This window comes from Lycorma delicatula, chromosome 7 (assembly GCF_047948215.1).
Source record: "Lycorma delicatula isolate Av1 chromosome 7, ASM4794821v1, whole genome shotgun sequence".
Taxonomy (NCBI): Eukaryota; Metazoa; Arthropoda; class Insecta; order Hemiptera; family Fulgoridae; genus Lycorma; species Lycorma delicatula.
Window position 1 is genome coordinate 24,012,701 of NC_134461.1, and position 25,816 is coordinate 24,038,516.

The 25,816-nt window shown below is 30.8% G+C and overlaps 1 protein-coding gene across 9 annotated transcripts in view; it reads left to right on the forward strand.

Moving 5' to 3' along the window:
• LOC142328426 (uncharacterized) overlaps positions 1-25,816 on the forward strand; it is a 225,623-nt gene that overhangs the window by 27,140 nt on the left and 172,667 nt on the right. For all 9 annotated transcript variants that reach the window (XR_012757269.1, XM_075372155.1, XM_075372162.1 and 6 more), the window contains 8 exons: positions 1,645-1,766; positions 1,923-2,020; positions 3,950-4,096; positions 7,253-7,445; positions 10,989-11,084; positions 13,542-13,970; positions 14,822-15,230; positions 22,481-22,670. Coding sequence is in view for 8 of the 9 variants with exons in the window: in XM_075372155.1 (XP_075228270.1) it covers positions 1,645-1,766; positions 1,923-2,020; positions 3,950-4,096; positions 7,253-7,445; positions 10,989-11,084; positions 13,542-13,970; positions 14,822-15,230; positions 22,481-22,670 (1,684 nt within the window). In the remaining variant the exon portion in view is untranslated. The remainder of the gene's footprint in view (positions 1-1,644; positions 1,767-1,922; positions 2,021-3,949; positions 4,097-7,252; positions 7,446-10,988; positions 11,085-13,541; positions 13,971-14,821; positions 15,231-22,480; positions 22,671-25,816) is intronic.

Here is a 25,816-nt window from a genome sequence, read left to right on the forward strand (position 1 = left end):
TTTTTTTATAAAAAAAGGTTTGATGTAATGTTAAAAGATTAAACTTTTTAACTTTTCTCAAAAATAACAACTTTAACAAAAGACTCCATGAAATGTGCCGGGATATATTTGGAACAAATTAGAGACATTTTTCTGGTGAACTAAATCTAAACAAACTACTAACTTCAAATATCAAGTCATACACCTTCATCACCTCACTGCATCACATGTAGAGGTGTAACTCAAGACCTAGTCTTACCACAAGTGACCCCTTGATAGTCAGCCATGAAAGGTCTTTTAAGGAATACTTCACCGGAACCAAGCAACACCAGAGTTCAGAGAAGGCAGGACTTTGTGATATGGATACGGTGGGCTGATATAATCTGCCCTGAACTAAATGCTAGGTTGTTGTCACCAGTCCTTTTCTCCCATTACCATCAAATGCATCCACATACCATTTATCTTGGCCAACAATTTCTCCTTCGAACAAAGAGTTAACTTCAGTTTCCTTTACAAAAAATTCTTGACTCTTCCATTCATTCTACAACCCCTGTCGATTCATACTTGGTGATTCCAGCTCTCCATTTTTTTGTAGCCTCTATTCACAAAATGATATTTCAAGAATTCACATGCCACATTAAATAGTTTTATTTTTAAAAACTTCCATAAAAATGGATAAGAGAAATGGATTTCATTCTTTCACAGCATTCAAGCTTTTCTTTACATTAATTATGGTAATGGTACGGGGGTAATTATTATCCTTCATAATAAAGCTATTATTTCCCAAATGATGTTGACCTCTGTTGTAGAAGTAGCAAGAATAGTAAATTGACTGTTTCTATTCTTTTCCTTTATATTTGGGTTACGTATTTTCTAATTAGATTGATTACCTTTGAAAAAAAAAATTGATATATTTTATATGTAACTTTTTTATTTTGTAGTAAAATAAAAATAAATTTCTTCATGCTGTGAATTTAAAAATTATAATTGTGGTCAAGTTTAGTAAAAAAAAAAATTTGATAGTTTATGGTAATACAAAACTCAATCATGATATTTTATTCTTAATTTTCTGTGGATAATTTTTTTGGAGTAGAATTATTTCCTTCTTAATTTCTCATTCTTCACAGTTTTTTTTTTGATTTTTAATGCACTGCACATTACATTATTATTTAACATTACAAGCATTATATCATCATGTTATTGTAATTTCAGGAAGTACATACATAATGTTGTTTTACTTATGAAGATAAACATTCTAGTCTGGTAATAAGTAAGTTTGCTTTAACAACAATTTTCTAAGTTAATGTCAACTCGTGTAATAAACTCTAATTATATTTAAATTTTACCCAATTCTCTATTGTAGAGGTTTGTTTTACAACATTTTTCTGCAATTTTTTTCCAGGGTATTCTGACCTTGTATTTCCTAAATCATTACTATACCTTAGTTAGTCTAAGTAGTATTAATTTATTTGGAGTCATTGATGATGATCTGTGTGTGTTGAATATTTGTTTTAAATGAATGCTTACTTATACTAAGTTATGTACAAAAAATATTAATGTTATAATTAGCAAAAAGCTGTATGCGTTTTGTTTGTGTAGATCAAGTCATCTTTTGTATATTCTAAATGTCTATTTCAAATTATACTATGATTTGTTTATCATTAGGACCAGACTTGGCTGGAGTTCGGAGCAGCTTGGGCCCGTCTGGGGTGGGAGGGGGCCCGGCAGGCCCTACACACCAAGCTCCTCATATGCTTCCCCACTTCAAGGGAGTCATGCCGTCATTTGTAAGTGAATGTAATATTACTTAATAAGTTTTACATTAATATTTCCATATATAATTGAGTTTTAATTCACAATTATATTGTTATTATTAAATATTTATTCACTTTTATATTAATCTTAAGTTTTATTTGTAATTAAAATATAATTTTCATTTGCAGATGATGAGACCTAATTATCTGGGAGGATTTCCACAAAATTTTCAAGGTCCTGTACATGGACCTGCTAGACCACCACGGTTTCCATACATGCCTGATAGGTAAGATTAATAACATTGAAAGTGATATTCTTTTAGTGCGATCATTTTATTTATAATTTTATTTTCAAATTAAGTTGAAAATAAAATTTCTAATTTATTATGTGATAATATTTAAATTCTGCAATTATAAGTTGCTGTTTCATCTTTGAAGGATTTTTAATTAAACCACTTTTTGAATTATCAAGATTTTAGTTTTTTTATTTAACATAAAAATATGTTTCTAATTGCACATCAGTTTTAACAAAAATTTAATTAGTGATGACACCCACCTGTACTGTCAATGCTTGTTGGTTTTGAGTGAAAAATATTGCAGTTTAATAGTATATTAACTCTGCATTATAACTAGAAATTGTTTTATTCTTTTATAGTATACAGTATCTAGATGTTTTTAATAAAACATTTAATTTGTAGAAATTATCTTTTAAAACATGACTAAACTCTATTGCCTTATTGTCTTTTTTGCTTCCAATGATGGTGTTGATAATTTGTGCATATAAAGCACATTTCTTCTAGTTTTGAGACCATTAGAACTTCAGTATGGGGCTTGGTGTCGTCATGGAGGAGGATGGCCTCTTTAGTCGGTTGTTCTTGTCTTTGTGGCGATATGGCAGCCCTCATCTTGTTTAACAGCTCGCAGTAGTAAGCAGCATTGATTATACATCGCGTATGGGAAAAAATCAATGAGCAAAATGCCTTGCTGGTCGAAAAAAAAACAGTTGAAAGTACCTTACCAGCTGACAGTCGAGTCGGCTTTCACTGGGCTGCCTCCTCCCTCTTCCTCCGCCACTCCATACTGGCTTGTTTCGACTGGGGAGTGTAGTGGTGGACCCACGACTCAAAGATATATCAGATTCTTTTGCAAACCTTGCTGTAAACCTCTGACAGACCTTCAAACATTTCAACTTTTGATCTGCAGTCAAAAGGCGAAGGACCCATCTGGCACACACTGTATGGAACTAGGTTTGTGATGATCGCTTGCTACCTCCCATAACTTATTTCAACCTGCATTTTCAGATACTCTCACCTGTCGATTGTCTTCAAGAATGTCTTGAACCGCGCGAATGTTTTTGTCTGAAATGCTGGTTCAAGGACGGTGATTGTGTTCCTGATTTCTTTTTGTTCTCGTTTTTCCTTGAATTCTATGCCAGGTAAATACATGAGTCCTTGACAATGTTTGGTCCCTGAATTTTGCAATCGATTCCAGAAAATTTCTGTCGCTTGGAACTCCTTCACAAGCAAGAAATTTTATAATTGTGTTGTTGCGCAGTAGAGGGGTGCGCCTGTTGCTTCGACATCGTGAGCGTTAATTACAAATTGGTTGGGAGTGTGGGATGGCTGGCTCTCCTCACTCCTGATGACCCCACCCAAGCATACTAGAAGTGCAGGCCCAGTCCTACCAACTGAAGACAAAAATCCCATTTATATTTGATTTAACATCATAATTATGCATAGCATTAACAGTAGATTTGTGCTGTGCTGAAATCTTATAAGCTTTTTAGGATAGCACATTAATGGAATCCTTCCAGGTTGACAGATGTAGCATCCAAATTCTGTATAATGTGATAGTGATATCAGCGTTTGATCATTTCTTATCCCTTTCTTTTCTGAGATTCTACTCTCTGAAATATATACAAAAACAAAACTATAGATATATACTTTAGAACATTCAGTTTGTAAGGTTTTTGTTTACTGGTGTTGCTAAAATTTTGTTTACTGGTGTACCTAAAAAGTATTATTGCGTAGTTAACCAATCTATTATTTAAGTATATATTCATATTAAGATGGTTAATCTTGCGGCTTACTTTTTATTAATTAAGCAGACATGAAGAATTGTTAACATAAAAATTATGTAAGTTGTTTGGGATTTACTAATGTAGAGTGTCAATATCAGATTAGTGAATTTTATTTTTTCTTGCATTTGTTATATAGGATGATGGGAGCTCCACGATCTAATGCTTCTGGTGCAGATCCTGAAGAACTGACACCGAGGCCAATTATTAAAGAAGAGGACCTTAATAGAATGGATGATATCGGTCGTGATGCCGGTTGGGCAACTCAAGATGATATTGATTATAAGTAGGTATCAATTCTACTGTTGGTTTCTTTAATTTTTGTTAGGATGTTATTCACAAACAAGCAGTGATGCATATAGCACCTATTTGTATGCAATGTACAATACTTTCTTTGATATTGATCTTTCTTGTGGATTATTGCAAATGACTTCTGAAGATATCAACAAGAAATTTTAGAAACTTTTAAGTTAACTATATAATTAGCTGTAGTTTATGTGTTGATAAAACATGTTCCAAATTAATGGAAATAATACATAAGCAATAGAATATTGGAAATTTTTCTGGTTGTGTAACAAGTCTATTTTGTAAGGATTTACCATATACTAACTTACAAATCACCTTGTTTTAAGGAGGTGGATGTTTTACTCTGCAATTCATTTTTTAAATTCTGAATACCAATTATGAATGTAGAAAATACTGTTAATATTGCATTTTCTAATTAAAGTAAAAAAACTCCAGTTTAAAAATAAAACATTTGTTTTTTTAGAGAATCATACAGTTTAAAATACTTTATATAAATTAATAATATTTAATAATCTCACAAAGTTTTATATAAAATGTTGTGGTTACAGAAATTGTAAATTTTCTGTTATTTTGCCAGTGTAATTGGTTTCTAATCACCGATCACAAAATCATTTAAAGGATAGTGACAGATTCTTTTTCTTGTCAGTTTTTTTTGGTATAAAATTTCCTTTAAGTAAAGGACTGCAGTCTTTGTACCAAATTCTTAATATGATTCATTTTATCTTATTCTGCCTTTTGAAATTCAGATAATTCTGAAATAACCTAAAAATCAGTATTACTTTTTTTGTAGTCCAGGACCAATTTAGATGATATTCTTAAGTTTTTTAATTGGTGAACTAAAATTTCTATTTTAAATCTTCCTCAATGTTATTTGATAATATTCATTGTAGTTGCTGTTTGCTCCATATTTCGGCATCAATACTTTTTTTTATACACTGTCAAAACTTAAATATTTTAGTATAAATCAAAGAATTTGATTTAGGTACTGAACAGCTAAGTAATGTAAAATGATTTCTTTTTTTTTTTTTACCTGATTTGCCGGTGGTCTGGTTGATAGATGTTTGAATAATTGATTTGTCACACTATGTAATTTGACAATTTAAATCTGTTTTGTATTGTGTCTTCAACAAATTCCACCTCCAGATAAATATTTAAGTTCTGTTGAGTTGTAAATACTAATGAAAAAAAAGAAATTCAAAAGGTTGTTCTGCATCTGTTCTTAGTTGATGTAATGTTCGGATTTTAGCAGCTGTTAAAAATAAAATTTCATAAAAAAACTTTTACTGAAATTCATAACTAAACTGAGGATTGATTCAGTTTTACATTTAAATATCCAACATGTAATGTGCATATAAATGCATTGTTAGCTGTAGTGCATAATGTTTCTTAATTAATATGATGATGTATTTTATAGAAAGTTGTGTGTCTAAATTAATATTTATGACTTAATGTGTGTTATTTTTAATGAAAACACCTGGATAGACTTTTCTATTAAATTTCTGGGAGCAGTTGAAGCTAGTGTTAACTAAAAAAAGATCAGTTTGTTAATTTGGAGATGATATGGAAGTTAAACATCATAGCTGGCTACTAAAAAATTACATTGTTAACTGAGATTGTAACTAGTGGATTTAGAATGATCTGTCAAAACTCATTAGTATGATATTGTATAATAAAAAGTAAAGAAGCATGGTGACCTGTTAGAGAAATCAGTTGTGATTCCTGGATGTGCGATTTCTGATGTTATCTTGTGCTAGCATTAACTAACTGTTGGCCATTAAAAAGCCGTAAGTGGTCTAAGACAAGCCTAAAGAATGTTCCTTTTGTGTACAATGCAATCATTGTACACTAAATAATGTATCATTTTGAAGATGCTTCCATAATATTTTTGAAGGTGTAAATCAATTTTTTAATGTCTTTTGTTATTTGTTTGGATTTACACAATTTGATTTATTAACCCTTTGAGGGCCAGACCTTTTTTGGAGATGGATAAAAAATTGCTTGCTTATGTTATTGTCTGTAAAAAAAAAAACTATACAGTACCTTGTGGTGACTGACTATTTGTATATTTGTGCTAAAAAATGTATGAAATTTCTTACCAATATTTTTTAGTGGTTATTTATTAAATGTAGGAAAACCAATGGAATATAAATTAAAAATGTTTTTGTGGTCATATCTTATTCGAAAATTTGTCTAAAGATTAAAGAACCAAAAAACTGAAAGAAAAAACCAAAAAAAATGAGTTTGAAGTCACTTAATTCAAAATCAAGTAACAGTTTTACAATGAAAATCATGATTTTTAGAATTGTTGTGCTGTTTTCTGTTAAACCTAAACATTTCATGACTTGGCAAGAAATTGATCAATTTTAGTCAAACTTGTAAAATTAAAATTTTTGGAACTGTCTATACACAAACTACTATCATTGGAATATTGAACGTTCCTAAGTTCTTGATCAATTTCAGTCTGTGTTTGAAATAACCACTCATTTTGCCTATTATAGCAACTCGCTAATAAATATTTCTGGAAAAAAGAAAACAAAACTTTAAAATAAAATAAATATTATCTGAACATCACAAACAACCAAAAACAATGATAAACGCACAATGTTATCCGCACTTATACGTACGTACTATGCAACACACTAATAAATACAATATTGTAAAAAAAAACTATGTAGATAAAATAAAGCATTCCTTTTCACTCCAAACTAACTATGATTTCATGGCCAACTCAAAACGATAGCAAACAAACGATATTTATGTATTTTGCAACGAAGATGATTAAATCTTGTCTAAAAGTAAACAGTTAAGTTAAAAAAAAAAATTACTTTTATTTACCATCCAAATATTAATTGTGATGCCATGTGCTACTTTAAACAATAAAAACGTAACCTCTAACAATCAGACTGCCACATTTACCATGGCAAACAAACATGTGATCAGTACAAACGTCATTTTGACACTGACAAAATTTCACCAAACCATCTTTCTCACATAAAATGAGATTGATGGAAAATTGCCAGTTAGTCTTTTTAGAATAAAACTGAACGTGATGAAAAATCATAAGTTGTCTTCATAGGGCTAATTTTATGTTTGTCAGTGCATGTTATAATATTTTTTTCTTTTTTATTTCTATCAGTCAGAAATTGGCATTCAGTGATGATGAGACGGGACAAGATGAAGAATCAACTAGTGCAAGAACTGGTAGAGATGCTAAAGGAGCTCGTACTCCTCCACAGCAGCAACACAGAGATAGAGATAATAGAGAAAGAGAGCAACAGCCTCCGGCTGATACAGACTCTGGTGATAGAGATGATAGAACTGGTAGTCGGGTGAGTCTGTTGTATATGGATGCATTCAATAAATTTGTTAATATGTCATAAACTTTTAATTTGTTTTTAATACTGTAAATTTTGATTATTAATAACTAGCTGAATAGATTCTGCTTATAGTTATTCAGTGGGGATTCTCTGCTCTTATTGTCTACAGGAGCAAAACTTCTGACTGATTATCTTTTACATGAAAAAAATTAATTTTTTTTTATCTCAATCTATTTACCTACCTAAATTATTCCTTTTAAACTGGTACTAATGAAGTGGAAGTTAAGCTTAGACTTTCCAGTGAGGAGGTGGAAAACTCAGTTTTCATGAATTCGTACAATTAAAAGCAGATTCCAACTGTATTGGCTTTCACTTTTCAGCTGAAACAATTCTTTTTTTGCAAGCCCTTGTAAAATATAAATTTATCAAAATTTTGTTTACCCCATAATTTTTTATTTATTTGAGAAATTCACAGATTCTCTCTATTTGATCGTAAGATATAAAAATTTCTTTAAAAATTACAAAATAAAAACAAAAGAGAAATTATTTTTTCATTCAAAATTTTATTGTTTATATTTGGAACTGTAAATGATTAGCCAGGTATACATTTTTGTGATACCTGCATGGGCATGCAAAAAATGAGTAAAAATGAGGTGTTTTTTGCTTTATAAACAGAATCTAATACTACTGTTGTACCATATTCATATATATAATTATAGATTGCTGAATATTAATATTATGTGATAAATGTGTTTGAAATATGTTGTTCTGTTATCAGAGACTCATTCAACTACTTAGCAACTAGAAAAAGTGTAATTATGTTAGCATTAACGTATATTAATGCTAATATTAATATTAATATTTGTATATAATTTGTTATATATTTATAATTTGTATATATTTGTTAATAATTTACAAATAGTATGCATTTTACTGTTGATCGAGGAGCAGCTTTCTCTCTACTGATAATAATTAAAAACATTTATTTGAGTGACTAATTAATTTTAAATAGCAAACTTTCAAAATATGATCAGTAAAAATACTGTGATTACTGTACATCCATGGATATATGCGATTCTTGTATATATAGTAATTATATGAAAATAATAACCCCTCGATTGTAAGACTCCTCCAAGTTTTGTAGGCAAATTTTAGAAAAAAAAAAATTGCGAATGTTAGATCCCGTCAGTTTGACAGGGTGGTAATTCCTTGAAAAACAGTTCTACCAGAATTTTTTGTTACTGTACATACAGTTAGTTGTTAGCAAAGGACAAATTTTACCCTTTCAGTGTTTGTGAAGCAATGTTATTGTATTTGATGACATTGACCTTTATATAGTAGCAGCTTCAATCCTACTACCTGCTTTCTTTTTACTAGTAAAACAAGACCCTTTGGTTAGAACAATAGCAACCTTATTGAAAGTGAGTTTCTCAGTATTTTGTCTGGGTTACCAGTAAAATGAATTCCTGGAAAAGTTTCACTGCATGGTTTAAATTAGATGTTTGGAATTTGATGAAAAAATGTTGTACGAGCAGCAGGTTGGTAGTGTTTGATACAACTAAACATGATTTGTTACTGGAGAAATAAAGAGATATAAACTTAGTCACAAAAAAAGTAACTCTTATCTTTTTGTAGTCCTAAAAAAGAACGCCATCCCGCAGTGGATGATATAGTGATTGAGTGGGTGGAAGAGAAGAGAAGAGAGTGTTATGTAATGACTTGTGAAATGATACAAATGAAAGGGCACAGAGTAGCAAAACACCATGTAAATGCGAATGACTTAACGCTACTTGTGGGTGGGTGGTGCGATTAATGAGAAGAAAGGAATTCACTTTGAGGTGGACAACTTCTTTGTGCCAACGACTACCAGCAGAATATACTGACAAAGTTTTAAAGTTTCAATGATACTGCATAAAAGGAAAAATCGTACCTCGTATCTCAGATTGGAAATACTGATGAAACGCATGCCTTTTCTGAAATGCCGCAGAACATGACTGTAAATAAAGTGGGGAGTGTACTGGTGAAAACAGCTGGAGCCGAAAAAATGAGATTCACATTTATGTTAGTCATTTGTGCAGATGGAAAAAATTACCTCCTTATGTAATTTCTAAAAGAAAAACTGTGCCAAAGGAAAAATTACAAAGAGGTTTACATGTTTGCGTATAAGATAAGGGGTGAATGGATGCGAAACTAATGTACAATTGGCTAGAAGTTATTTGGGATCACCTTCCTGGAGCAATGTTAAGGAAACAAGGAATTTTCATTTTAGATAGCTTCTATGGCCTTCGTGAAAATTCTGTGAAGAACTGAATCATTGAAATGCACACACAGATGCTGCAGTTATTCTGGGAGGCCTCACTTCTGTGCTGCAACCTTTGGATGTGAGCATCAATAAGCCGTTCAAGGACCACGTTAGGAAGTTTTACACTAAATGATCACACATCTACAAAGAGTGGACTAATGCAGAAATCTTCAATAGAGCTTCTTTGCAAGTGCACTGTCAAATCCTGGGAGGAAATTACTCCGAAAACGAAAATCAAGAGTTTCAGAAGATTGACCATCTCCTGCCCGTTGGTCGGAATGGAAGATCACTTCATATTCAAGGATTTTGATGACAAAACTGAGGGAGAAACTGACATCGATGACAGTGAAGATGAGGGTAATGATGAAACAGCAGTGACTTCGAGTAAACAACTGTGTTCCAGGTAATTAAAACACAATATCACACATTTTGCATTGTTAAAATAATGGCAATTGGTTTGAACTGTAAATTCATAAGTCTTTCATTTGTTTTATCAGACTTGTTTTATCTGTATAACTTAGAATAGTTAGTTTAATAAAACATACTAAATTCATAGTTCGGCAACACAGTTATTTTTATTTTCATTTTCTGAAATATCCGTTTGTAAGACTTGCCTTGAATAAAAGACCCCCCCCCAAATTTGATATGCTGTCTTAGAGCTGCAATTGAACAACTGAAGTTTTTATGTAGAACGCTTCCTAGTGTCAGTATTTAGTTTTTTCTGCAAGTTACTCGGAGCGGAAAGTATTCCTTTTTCATCTCACTGATTCAGTTGTATAAAAAATTGTTAGACAGATTGTTGGTGCTGTGTTAAAAATGACTTTTCACAATTACTTTATGCTTTTATTTTTTATTTTAATGAAGAAAAATAATTTTTTTAGGGCTTGTTTTTGTTAGGAATCTGTGCTTAGTAATACATGGTTACTCAATTGGTTTCTCTTAATTACATTCAAAGAACAGTATGCTGTTTACTCAGCAAAGTAGAAACTTTACAAACATCATGTTTAACTTGAATGATCTGCTGAAACTTCTTAATTATATTATACACTGTCAGAAGCCACAGGTAATAAAACGGTTTGTATACATTATTGAATAATTAAGATTATTGATAACTTTCTTTTTTTCGGTTCATATACAAAATACCTTTGGCATTTTTAACTAATGACTTTGGAAGTATCACCTTAAATAAAGTTACCTAGCTTTAAATATAATTTTTTTTTAAGGATGATTCAGGATTTGATTTTTTGTTTCAGGAAAAATTATCAATGGTTGATGGAAGGAGTTGGCCAAATCGGACTCCGTCCTCACTTATGAGTTCATTTGGACCTCAAGGAATGAGACCACAGCAGGTATGAAATAAAATCTGTATGTATTAATTCTGATTGATGTACGAAGATAAATCAAATATAAACCAGAATTTTTGTTTTATAATGCATTGAAGGATAATAAAAATACATACAGTATTATTTTTCTACATAATTTCCTCTTTTGGAAACACATTTTTCCTAGCAGATAGGTAGCGTTTTGATCTCGCTATCGTAAAATGAAGGTTGGTGTGACGTCAACCAATTGCACATGAACACTTTAACATAGCATTGTCTTCAAATTTCTATCCTCCAAGTGCTTCTTTTAGTGGCCCAAACAAATTATAATCGCAGGGCGATAAGTCCAGATTGTATGGAGGGTGCTCCAGTGTAGTCCAGTTGTAGGATGCAATTTTTTCTTGAGTTTGAGCCGCAGTATGAGGCCAAATGTTGTGAAGCAGAATGATGTCTTGGATTGTAAATTGATGTGTTTTTTGACAATGAGCGAGTTTTTTACTTTGTCTAAACGTTGGCAGTAGTACGCAGAATTCACTGTATGACATTCATGGAGGAATTCAACATGCAAAACTCCTTGAAATCAAAAAATACTGTGGCCAGAACCTTTCCAGCTGACAGTTGAGTTTTGGCTTTAATGGGTGCAGTTTCTCCCATTTGTCGCCATTCCATAGTTGCTATTTTGATTCTGGGGTGTAATGGATTCATTGCTGGTCGAACCGAGAATGTACAAGACTACACATCATCTACACTCATACATATCATCCTCATTCATCATTCTCTGAAGAATTATCTGAACGGTAGTTACCGGAGGCTAAACAGGAAAAAGAAAAGGTCATGATTTGATACAAAAAAAAATCTCCTTCAGCTTAGTAACTACTCTGGCAACTGCTGGTAACACCTGCTGGCACACGTCTAGCCGATAGAGCTTCTGACCTTTGGTGAGAAGATCTATTGTGCTGCCACGTTTGTAAATCTAAGATCACAAGTAATGATTGCCTAAGCATTTCAATTGTATTGAAATCTGAATCTTATTCAGATTTCAATTAAATAAAAATTTAATTAAATGATTTATTAAAAGATTTAGATTCAGGTTTCAGAAGCAGATTCAGATTTCAGAAGCAATTTCTGCAGTTGTTAATCGACAGTCTTCCTTTATAAGGCAACGAACCATGAGAATGTTTTCAGCAGTAGCACTTATCTTTGGGCAACGTTAGTGAACTTCACTTTCAACTGGCTCTCGTCCTTCTGAAAACTGCTTATTCCAATCATTCACTTTGTCCCTGAATTGAATTGAATTGATAAAGCAAAAAGTGACATTGTGACTAGTAAAAAGCAGTGAGCTGGCTTTCTAAGACTAGAATCCCTTCTGTGCATCCCTACATACAACACTGAGATGCCACACCCCTCTCCATTAGCTGTGCATCAATGACAACAAAAGTTTTATATGATCTGATTCTCCCTTGTGTATTATGACTGATAAAAAAATCTTTTTTATCAAACAAAATTTGATTTTCTTCACAAATTTCTAATTATTTTAATAGTTAGACTTCTAAATTCTACTAATCATTGTACATTCTAGATAACATTTTAAGGCAGTTTTTAAGGAGTTAGGTATAATTGTTTAGGTTGGAACAGTCTTATTCGTAGAAGAAAATTTTCCAACTTTTTTTATAGTGCCAAAAGTTATGAGTGGTTGGGTTATTTATTTTTTTTGCTTCCCTTTGTCTTGTTGACTAGTTTGAGGTATTGATAAGGTAGGTGTTTTTTGTGTTGCTACAAGATCTGTAGAAGGGCGAGAATTACCATTTGGTAGGATATAAGAATGAGTTTGTTAAACTCCAGAACTTATAAATTAGAGATAATCATTGATAGTTAATAGGACATTTCAATACTCTATTCTGCACCAGTCTCCCAAAGGGCTGTGTCCTATCTTTTAGGAACAGTCTTTACATTGGTAGCAATGAGGTTTTTGGAAGAGGAGAAAATTGATATCTTCTTCAATTTTCTAAAAAAACTTGTAACAGGGATGAGTAGATTTTTGTGACTTTGAAATTAAATTTGCATCCATCACTTAAAAGTTACATTTTGTGGAATCTTGTTTTTTGAATAAAAAGTATAAGATTTTGTACTGAACATTTTTTTTAGTTTTTGTTGTATAATGTTGCTGAGAAATGAGAATTAGAATGTGTAGAAATTACGCTATGGCTGTTAACTCAGCCAGTGTGGGGATCACTTGTTTACTATAATTTTGATAGTGAAATTGTTGAGCAACTATTTATCTTAAACGTGTATATTCTCTGTTTGTATATATTGTCTAATGAGTCTGCTCTTATCTTATTAACGTTTTAAGGTAATTATGGTACAAAATAATTGGCAAAATTAAATATTAAGTTTTCTTAAATATTTTTATAATTGTTGTTTATATATGTTGTCAGCTGATCTTGTTTTTTTTCAACTTTAGATATTATTTTTTTTCTTTTGTAGGGTAGTCGAGGAGTCAATGAAGATGATGATGTATGGCGTGAAAAGAAACGTCAGACTTATGAAGAAGTGGCTGTAGCTGTTGAGCGTGCAAAACAACGAAAAGAAGAAGAGGAAAAACGTTTTGAGGAATGTAAACTGGCAGCTCACAGAAAATTACAAAAATTAGAAGAAAAAATGAAAAATAAACAAAATCAGAACCAAGGACAAACTAGCTCATCTACATCATCTACACTGGATGGCAAAGATACTGCTACTAGCAGTGGACATCACCAGCATCAAGATAATCAAATTACACACAGTACTAATATAACGTTATCCGAATGGGAACGGGATAGAGATAGAAATGACAGAGAAAAAGATAAAGACAGGAATGATGTCAAAGAACAAATCAGTGGTGCTGTTCAAACAGCACCGCCTTCTGCCAGCCAGGTGAGATTTGTTTTAAAATGTTAATTTGATTGTGTAACTAGAAACCTTTTTGTTGTACCTAAAACAGTCTTGCAGAAACAAAAGAAATAGAAATTCTTCAATTTTGAACAAGTTCATTTGTGTTTCTTGGATCACCTGTGCCTATAGTATCTTTGCGGCGGCTCCCTTATCCTATGCTATTCTATGAGTGATTCTTTCCTTTGTATGTATCTGATGTGTTATTGTTGCTATCTTTGAGATTTCATTCATTACATATGTAACATGTATATACACCCATGTTTGTAAGGTGACCTTAGTTAAGTTACTTGCATGTTGTATGTTGCTTGTATTTATCTAATTCTGTCATATCTAAACCTCAGTTGTTTGTGGTTTGTTTTCAGTCGTTTTGCCAGTTCTGATTAATAATATTAATATTAATGATTAATATTAATAATTTTCTTCTGAAGTTTTTTCTTTTTAAAATATTAGTGAAGTGGTGTTAGGTTGATAGTTGATTTGCAGAATTAAAGACTCTTCACTCTTGAAGAGTTAAAGTTGTAGACATTTATATTTTCTTGATTTTATAATCTTGATACAGTAGTTGGTGATATTCACCTGCTTTAAAACCTCTCCAACAATGAAGCCGAGATACTCAATACAGTTGTATGACTGGGATGCCATTTGTTATGTTCAATTGTAGGAGGGCCTCACCTTTACCAGATTATAATTTAACCCCTAATTATGTTTACTGTGCTGTTCCATCTCGATAAACCTAAGTCAAAGTTTAATTAAATTTCTTTTATTTCATTTGGTATAAACAAAAATTTATGGTTTCACCATAGCTTATGCTTGATTTTATCTGTTTATCTTAGTTGGAAAATCGAAGAGATGTAGGTATCCGAGATAGAGAACGTGATAGAGATAGAGACAGGGATAGAGAAAGAGAAAGAGAAAGGCAAAGGGATAGAGAAATGCGTCCTGAAAGAGATCAAACTGGAACTGGACAACAAGGTGGTCAGACAGGCTCTTCATGTCATTTTAAGAATAATCTGCCACCACGATTCCAAAAACATCAGCAACAACAGCAGCAGCAGCAACAACAGCAACAACAACAGCAGCAGCAGCAGCAGCAGCAACAGCAACAGCAACAGCAACAGCAACATGGTGACCAGCAGAGGTCTGGATTCTTCTATAGACAGAATTCTGGTGGATCTCCTCAACCAGTTCCATGGTCTGGCAGTAACAGTGGCTCTGTTGGACCAAATGCTAATCATGTACCAGGTAATTTTGAATTAAATAGACAGTACAGTATTTGATGTTCTTCATTTATATATTTAAACATTCCTGACAGGTAAAATTACATACAGCAGGTAGATTTTACATACCAAAACTAATTTTTTGTACGAATTAGACTAGTATATCTTTAGCCCCTCTCATTGACCTGTCCTCACTCTCCTTATATTACTGCTGTTTTCCAACATAACTAACATTGTTTTTTACCACATGATCTGCTTTCTTTGCAACTTCTCCAAACTTAAGTAAATGTTTCTCTGCTAATACATTCCTTATCTTATCATTTTTAATAATCTTAATAATAATGGTATTCTCTTCTCCATTGCATTTATTTTCTATTTATATTCTGTCTTTATAGATGGAATAAAGTCAATGTTGGCGTAATTTTTAAATCCTTTTCCTTTAATCTTCTAACTTTCCAGTTGGAGAATTCCTGAAACTTTCCTCTAATTTCATGATTTTCCCCCTTCATAATTCAAGTATTCTTAATTAAAATTTTCTTTTGTTCAAATAAGTGTTCCTATGTTAAATTAAACTGAATAAAAATTTACATGTATAAATTCTTTTCTAATTTGAGTAATCTATTTTTATATAATATATTAATAGCGAGAGTTCTCCTGGATTTAATTTTTCTTAAAGCTATTGATATGCGTAGAAGATAAAGGAAGGCAAATTTGAAGTCAGAAAGATGTAAGGCAAGACTTATTTACTGCTTTTCTACTCTTATAAGCAACAAAGGAGTGAAGGATAAATTTAAACATGGACTTGTAATCCATAAGAAAAAAATATGTGAAATTTTCTAGTTAGGTTGTTGTTTTGACAGAAACAAAAAAAAGGAAAATTCCAAATTGCCTAAATTTTATATTAGGAGAGAAGTTTAGTTTAAGAGTAGAAAAAAGATAATTAAATGTAATTAGAAAGGAGGATAATGACGTATTGAAAGAATATTGAATCATAATATACTAGTAGTTGGAGAATTTTGGTCTTAATGTAGTAAAATTACCAAGTATAGATTAAGTAAAAATAAAAAAGGGGATTGGTACAAGTAAAGAGTGTGTTTCTGCAGAAAAATTTAACCGAATCAATATAGATTAAAATAGAAAAGAATACAGATCTTTGTTATGTGCTATTGCAGGAGGATGTTGAAAATTATGTAATTTGAATAAAATTCAAAATGAAGGCTTAATGTGAATAGAAGAGGAAATTTATTACTGAATCTTGTTAATAGGGAGAAATTAGAATGCGCGTATGTCTGTGCGCATGCTAGGATGGTCCTTAAAAACTAACTTTTAAAATTTACCCAGGGCACCCTTTTATTTCTGTTTTTTAAAAAAAAGATTTCCATAAAAAATTCTAATTTTTAAAAAATGTTTTAGAGGTTGCTACCAAGAATTTTGAAGATAGAGGATTTTTGCAAAATTTCTGTCAGAGTAAATTAAAATGGTGAACACCAAAATGACATTGATCATCATCTCAACCAATCATAACTCACTCAATAGGGACAGCCTCTTGCAACGTTTATGTTCATACAGTACTGTATGAACATAAACATTTCATGTCCAAACGTGCGCTTGCCAGTGTCATGCAGAGCCTGACTTGAGAGCTCAGTTTCCTGTTGGCTACTGTACTGTGAGGAGTGTTTGTGCAGCTGTGTTCTTTTCTAAATTATTCTAACTAAAAATATATTTAGTTGTTTGCAATAACATAATATTCCAGTTTACAATAATTTGTTAAAGTAGTGGCTTTATTTCATTATGTTACCAAGTCATTACATTACTAAGTTTGGAATTATTTAATACTGATTGTAGACATTTAAGTATGGAACCTTGTAGTAAAGGAGCCATTGTGACGACGAGAACATCTATAGATATTTGGCTTTTTGGTCAAATGTCAACATCACTTAACCAAACGAGGTCTTCATCTAAAAAAGAAGTTCTTAGCATTTTTTTCATTACAAAAATGAATTAACTTAAATATAAGAGCCTCAGCTCTCTGTGCTGCTAGTGATGTGCTTCTGATTTGGGAATAGGCTAATTCTTACTAGATTAAAAAAAAACATGTAGTTAATAAAATTGAAGGTCTATTCAAGGAATGACAAATGCTGAAAAAGAAAAAGAAGAAACCAAGCCAAGTGCTCAGAAAGTTTGAAGCAGAAAGATGACTAGAAGATTGCTCTGGAAGACCTTTCTGATATTGCCCACGCTAATGCTCTTAATATGATTAAAATAAAAAGAAGAAAGATTTTCTGCTTGCTCAAAGACAAAAAGAATGACTTGGTAAAATGGGAATGTTGTTAAAAACTTTGTAAAGAAAGAAGCAAAGTCTACAGAGAAAAAAGCATGAAGAGAATTGAAAATTGTTTTTTGAACAAAGATCAATTCCTCCGGATGGATATGAAGATTAAAACAGCTCGTCTGAAAGTGAAAATAATTCTATATATGAAGTGTTTCATCTTGTAATCTACCTCCAAAGAAAAGAGGTAGAAGAAATATTTTAAACAGTAACATAGCTGCAAGCCTTGATGCAGCAAAGTTAAGTGACAGAAAAGCAGCTGTTGCTTTGACTAATACACTAGAAAGTGTGGAATATGACCCTTCTAAGTATAATGTAAACAAATGTTCTGTTCAACGCATTAGAATCCAAAGCAGAGAAAAGAGAGTGTAAGACTTAACAAGTGGATTTTCAGCTAATGTACCTTTGACCATTCATTGGGACAGAAAAATCTTAGAAGATATTTCAGGTAGTGAAACGGTTGAAAGATTAACCTATCATTTTAAGAAAAAAAGCATTGAGCAGTTACTTGTTCCAAAACTTCAATCTGGAACAGGAGAGGCAATAGCTTGTGCTGTAATGAAACTGGAATCCTGGGGAGTCACAGACGAAGTAAAATGTATGAGTTTTGTTATAACCTCAGTAAATACTGGATTATATAGTGGAGCATGTGTCCTAGAGCAAAAGATGAAAAAAGAAATGCTTTAGCTGCCGTCATCATATTTTCAAAATTATGCTTGAGTTGAACTTATGCAGTTATTAGGAAGTCAATTGGAGTTTCAACAGGGCCTGACATATAGATGTTTAAGCTATTTAAATGTTTGTGAAACTCGATCCATCACAGTAATTTTAAAGCTGCCACATCTTATGGTTTAGTTCATAAAATGTGACTAACACTGCATCAATACCATTTTGAGTTCGCTAAAAACCAACTTCAGTTTCAACCACAAAACGACTACAAAGAACTTTTAAAGCTCACAATAATATTCTTTGGAGGAGTGCCAGAAAGAGGTATTGACTTTAGAGCTCCAGGGAGATTGCATTGAGTTAAATGGGTGGCAAAGGCAATTTACTTGCTTAAGATCTATTTATTTAGAGATCAGTTCAAACTTCCCAAAAAAAGAAGATGCAGGAATTTTTAATATTTACTCATTTGTTGTGAAAGTTTACGTTAACACCTGCTCTCAAGCATATCCGTTTGCCTCTAGAAATGACTTGGAATTTTTGATATATTTAAAAGGAAGTATTAATGAGGAAATTTCAAAGTGCGCTATGAAAAGATTTCTCCAACATTTGTGGTACCTATTAGAAGAGCTTGTTACATTTGCATTTTTTGATGTCCCTGAAGAAACTAAAAGGAAAATGTTGGACCAAGTCAATGATAAACTATTGAAATGTGCCCAAATTGATCCAGGTGTCATTCTTAAAAAGGGCCTGCAAGATTTTGTATTCAGTAACAGCCTGAGGTTTTTCAAAATCCTAGAGCTACCATCAAAATTTTTGCAAACAGATGTAACTGAGTGTAATGAAAATTAATCCTACAAGAAAATTGAGGCAATGACTAGTTCACTTGTTATTAATGACATAGCTGAATGTGGGGTTACACTGATGAAACAGTACAACAAACTTCATACAAAAGATAAACAAAAGCAGTACTTATTAATTAAGCAATTTAGAAGCAATTATGTGAACTCTAAGAAATCAACTTTGATATCTTAAGATGAAGTAAAATCTAACATACTGTATTTTAATAAAACTTTTTTTATTAATATTATATATAACATTCAAATTGCTGTACTATATCCACATATTAATTACATGTTAATTAAACATAATTTCTTTTGCAACTGAATTTAATTATTAATTCCTACCTAGTTTTTGAAACTTTACGGGTAGTACGACTTAACTGAGTTAAAAAATCTCAAGATATTACAGTAATTCTTTTTTATAGAGTAGATCAAAATAGCACGTGCCACAAAGAAAATCAAGGGAAAAAATGTTTACCCTTATTTAAGGACCACTCTAGTGTGCATGCATATTATTTTATTTTTTCTTTCCCACAGACATATCAAGGTTTAGTTAATTTGGTAATAGTGGTATGTGGAGAGGCTTGAGTTGGACTTAGTTTGGATTATATAAAACATGTAACTTAGATATAGGTTGTAGCGATTATGTTGAAGCTACAAGGTGAGCACATAACAGAAAGAAATTGAGAAAGATCAAACTAGTCAGACACTTGTGAGACTAAAAAGTTTTACAATAAGATTAGTTATTGTGTAGTCTCCATAGGAACCGAGTTTTAATGAGAAAAATAAAAAAAAAGTTGAAAACATTTAAAGAAAATATTAGATGTAGTGGAAGGAGGAGGAAGAAATGGGAGAAAGAAGAAAGGAGAAAGGCTGAATATGAAAAAGGCTCCAAACTTGTATATACAATACAACAATGGCACAATCAGCAATGGGAGTAAGATGCCTACAATTATATTTTCAAGCTGAATAGAAAACTGGCAGGAAAATATTTATTGTTGTGTTGGAAGCTTAATAATTATGCGCGCACAGGTGCATGTATTTTTATACATAATTTAAAAACAATGTCCCCATCAATTCTCTTATATGAGTGTGCCTTGCTGTGATTTGACACAAGCCTTATATCACACAATTGACACAAGTAAAGTTTATGAGTTGCTGGATAATGTTTAGCAGGCTTTTGTGGTCATCCAATCCTAATTCTTTTTTTAATGAATGATTATAATTTAAGATTCCAAGTACTGTCACTAGATATTAGATAAGATATACAATTGTTATTCTTGATTTCTTTTTCTAGAATTATGATGTAATGAATTAAAATGTTATTTATTAAAACTTTAAATAAATTTAAAAAAAAAACCGTTGAATAGATTTAGTAAAAAAAGAGATTTATGATATGATAATTTGTCTCATAAAACATATATTAAGATTATGTATGTTATTAATCATGGCCCGTTTGTATATATAAATTATTTATATAATAGTTCCAACAATCTTTAGTAGTAATGTTAGTGCTTTCAGATTATTAATCCATCCTTAGGAACAATAATCTCAGAAATTACAATTATTTATTTTACATATCATTAATTAGATTAAATGAATTTTATAAAAATATAAATATAACAATTGATCGCCAATAATATTGTTAAACTGTGCCATAAAAAAAGATCTCAGTTGTTATGAATAACATTATTTGATAACAATAGAGACTTTCATACTGACATGACTAATAACGTTAACTTTATTTTACCTTTTTATGATCAATTGTAATATTTATATTTTTATAAAATTTAATTTAGTATAATTAATGGTATGTGAAGTAAATAATTATAATGTACAACGCATCATTGTTCCTGAGAATGAATTAATAATCTGAAAGCACTCGAACAGTAAAGATTGTTAGTAAGTGAAAACTATTATATAAATAAGACTACGTACCAAAGATGTTTTATTTATTGTTAGTTTATTATAGGTTTGGATAGGTTACCTGCATAGTTTTTTTGGTTTGGATGTTTTATAAAATGTACGTATTATAAAAAATTATTTAAAATAGTAAAAGTGATCTTTCGAATTTATAATTAATTAGCTTGAGTGAACATAATTGAAATTGTTTTTGAAGTTATGAAAAGTATAAAGTTGTTTAAAAATAATTCTCAGCCTTCTAATTTTAATTTATTCAATTAATTATTTTCAGGGTAAAATTAATAAGCAAACTGATTAGAATTATTTTTTTCTATAGTAACATATTGCGTGAAAGTGTTTTTACTCATGGACACCTCATTTAATTCAAGGTAATTTTAAGAAAAAAAATCATTTGTTCTAAATTACTTAATTTCATTACTAAACATACACTGAAAAAATCCCAAATTCCTAATTTTTGTTGTAAGTTTAGAAATAGATTTATTAAATTTATTTACATTTGATTAAAATTTATTGGTTTGGAATGTACTTGTTAATTTAAAGTGTTATACTGTTTCTTGGGTATTGAATTACTGAAATTTTTACCATACTTTCTGTTCCCACTTGTATTTATTTTTGTCTTTTATGTATGCAATTGGCATAGATCAGTTTTACTAATGATCACACCTTACATTACTTTAACGCAATAGTGAAAAAAATCTATAATGTTAGTTATTTTATCACCATACATCCATTTTTTTAATAGTTAAAACAGTTTTTCTTGATTTTCTCACATAAGCTTGAAGCTTGTCCATGGGATATGAAAATGGAATTTTGTAGCATATGAAAATTGCCATGTCTGACCTAGATTCAAACCCAGGACCTTTGGATTAAAGGCCAAGATGCTATCACTCTGCCTACAGATTGGAAATTTAAGTAAAAAAATCATGGTTTTACTTAAATAAAACAGCATTAAATCGGGTTAACATTTTTAATTTAACGTGTCTACTGTGTATTCTATTTTCTAAATTATCACTATTTGTTCATTTGTCTTTTACAGTTTGATTTTTATTTTCTATACTATTTTCTATTACCACCCCTGTTATTAGCGTATTTGGCTTGCTGAATTTTTTCTTTTGTTTTTTGTTGTAAGCTTCTGTCCAGTCATACTTGCTTGCTTTGTAATTCATCATAAAATGTCTGTTGTATCTGTTACTGTTTTGTACTCCATCTAAATTTAAATATTTCCTGAATTAGTATCGGTTTTCAATAACTATTTCAGATTTCACATCATCTTTCACCATCAATAATAAATTAATATTTTAATAAGTTTTAACTAATTTTTAAATCCAATTGATATTAACAGGTCTTAATTCTTTATGGAACAATTGGTATGTTTAAGATTTATTTTTCTTAAAATCTCAACTATACTGTAAAATGCATTTTGTATCACCATATGTTCTGCATGCTTGGGATTATTTTATATGTTAATAAAATTAGATGTATATCAATAAATTAATTTTTCTAATTCATTCTGAATAGGAGGTGGTGGTAGTAACAGATCTTCTGGTGCTCGTCGTAATAGAACAGAGAGTGAGTTATCTGATAGAGAGAGAGATGATGATCTCCGTGGTCCACCTAAGTCTGATGGACGTAGAGACAGGCATACACCAGACTGTTATGACCGTGATCGAGAACGGGAGTGGGAACGAGATCGTGATCGGCCTGACAGGTATTCCATGTAATTTTTGTAGTACTGTAAAAAAAAATTATAAACTATGGATTTAAAAATAAATTAGGGTATGTATATGCGTGCGTGTGTGTTTTGAACACTTACGGTTTTTTCTTTAAGCGCTTCATTGATATATACTGTATTGCATTTCAGAAATGTATTTTTAATAACAAGTTTTACTGTGTATTATTAATTATTGATTCATAAATGATTATTTAGCTCTAACATCCCTACTTAAAATAGAAATCAAAAGTGTGGTTCTGCTTTTGTTAAATTTTTTGGATACTAGTATTGCCAAAAAATAAATCATATTAGTTTGAATTAAATGAAATAATCTAAATAATGGAATAATAAAAGTCATTTTTATTGAATTCAGAAACTTTAGCTGATACACCCTCACAGCTGATACATTTTACTTAGGTTTATCTGAATTTGTATTCAGGATGTTCTGGGATGTATTAGCCGAACTTCAGGAACTGATTCAGTATACCAAAGTGAGCAAAAACGTTCATAATGCTGTAATTCCTATTTTTTTGTTTTGTTTTCCTTCTGGATGTTATTTAGTGATTCTCAACAAAAAAATTATTTCTCAGGAACAGGTGAATCTACTTTAATTAAATTTGGTAAATCTGAGACGAGTGTCTTGTTCTACAAAATAAAAATTTTTGAAAATGTCACCAAAGATTTCAAAATGGCAGCCATCTTAATAATTTAATCTTCAATATCTTTGTAATTATTTGTTTGATAAGATTTTTTTACTTTTTTGAAATTTATTAAGCATTTATTTTGAACAAAATGACATCTCCTTTGTAAAAATCTGTTGACAAACAATCGAATTATAGCAGACAATTAACCTGTCAGTATGCTTATCCACCGTAATGCAAGGTGATCATTTTTATTAATTTATTATTATTTTTTAATAATTTTTATTACATTTAGTGGAGGAAATAACATAGAAAAAAATTATCAGCTTGCGTTATGGTGTGAAAGCATACCGCTTGGTTAATTGTCTCAGTAACTATAGTTTATCAACGGATTTTTACAAATGAGGTGCTATTTTGCTAAAAATAAAATGCTTAATAAAGTCTGCAAAAGTAAAAAAAAGATCAATTGAAGATTATAAAAAATTAAGATGGTATAATTAAAATTTTGAAATTTTTGAAGTCGACATTTTCAAGACTTTTTATTTTGTAGAATACGACACTAGTCTTAGATTTACCAATTTTAATTAAAGTAGGTTTACCTGTTTCTGAGAAATAATTTTTTTTGTTGAAAATCAAAAAATGGCATCCAGAAAGAAAACAAAGCAAAATAGGACATGTCTATATGAAATTTTTTACTTATTTTGGTGTCCTGAATTATTTCCTGGAACCTATTATTACATCCTGGAACATCCAATACACATTGTTGCTATATTCTTTTCCGCAACTATATACTAATTTTCTGTCTTTTTCTCATATATTTTCACAGATTGAATATCCAAATATTATATATAACAATATATATAACAAAATATTTGTTAATATTTTGGGCTTGTCTAGGGTATATTATACAGTTTTTTCTTTTTATTTTTTCCCAGTTGCAACTTCTGGAAGTAATGAAGATTGAAAAAATTGTAAAAAAAATTTAATTTGTATTTAAATATTAAGTTATACATTAATTATATTACATATACAAGATGATTCAGGAAGAAAGGGAAATAATTTTAGAATTGATTTTGGAGCCTGAAATAAAAAGTTCAGACAAACGCATGTCTGAAAATGCTCAGTTATTGAATTATGGCTAGCAAAATGTTTTGCCTGGATTTCAGTTCCCACAGTGAAATGAGGTCATACTGAATGAAGTTTTTAGGGCATTATTAAGAAGTAAACTTCATGGTTTTTTTATGGTTTTTACCTGAAAAATAAAATAAAACAGGTGTTAGAACTGTATTCCTGTAGTGCTATCCAATGTAAAACAGAAAAATGTTTTGACAAAAAACATTTTTTAAGGTGTGAAATACAATAACTTTGTTGAACGACTAGTAAATGGATAAATTTTATATTTTATTATTAAAACTTGTAGAAAACTTCATTCTAAGAAAATTGATGCAATAAAGTGTATGAAAAAATCAACTTTTATTATTGAAAACAAAAGAGAGCAAAAAACTTAACGCTGGAGACACAGTTCTGGAACCTGTTTTATTTGATTTTTGTGTTCAAAAAGCGTAAGCAACAATCAAGTTCACCTGCTTATATATATAAAACACCTTAAAAATTTCAGTGTGACGTCATTTTACTATGGGGGTGAAATTTTTTTCTAGCTGTAACTCTATAACAAAGTGTTTTCAGACATATGTTTGTATGAACTTTTTTCCTTATTTCAAGCTCTAGATTCAGCCAGGAAATTATTTTCCTTTCCTCCTGAATCACTCTCTACAGTTGTACTTGAACATAATTTCAGCTACATTTTATTTTCATACATAATAGCAGTGAAAACAAATCCTGAAAAATAGTAAATCTGAATTGAATGATAAGGTAGCTTAGGTAGATATTTGAAGTTTGAGGAAGGTGGACAGGTCTAGAAGACTTGAAAAAGTCTTTGAAATTAAACTATAATCTCCTACTTTATAATATCTGATAACATATTTTCTCTTTTAATTTATTAAGAGCTAAATGTTAAAAATAATGAATAATAAATCATATAAATACAGGTGTCCCATATAAAACGCAACCCAACCTTATATTGTATATTGGTAGGTATTGAAATAATAAAAAGGCATGTGTAAATGTAAATGTAATTTTTATAATTACCATCCATTACCTTACATTTAGAGTAAGTGTTGGAAGTGGCCGCCATCTTCTTGAATACAAGCTTCAATTCTTTTTACAGCATTTCTTGCAACTTTTCAAAGTTTATAGCTGGATATTTGGATATTTACAGCTTGTTCAATATTGTCTTTCAAGTGTTCGTGGTTTGTTGCTGTAGGCTTTTTCTTTGCGGTAACCCCATAGAAAAAAATCCGCCGCAGTCAAATCTGGAGATCTTGGTGGCCACAAGCCTCGACCGATAACACGATTACTAAAGAATTCCTCAACGAAATTAGAAGTTGAACCTGCGTAGTGCGATGTCGCACCGTCATGTTGTAGCCAGCAGTGTCCTCTTCC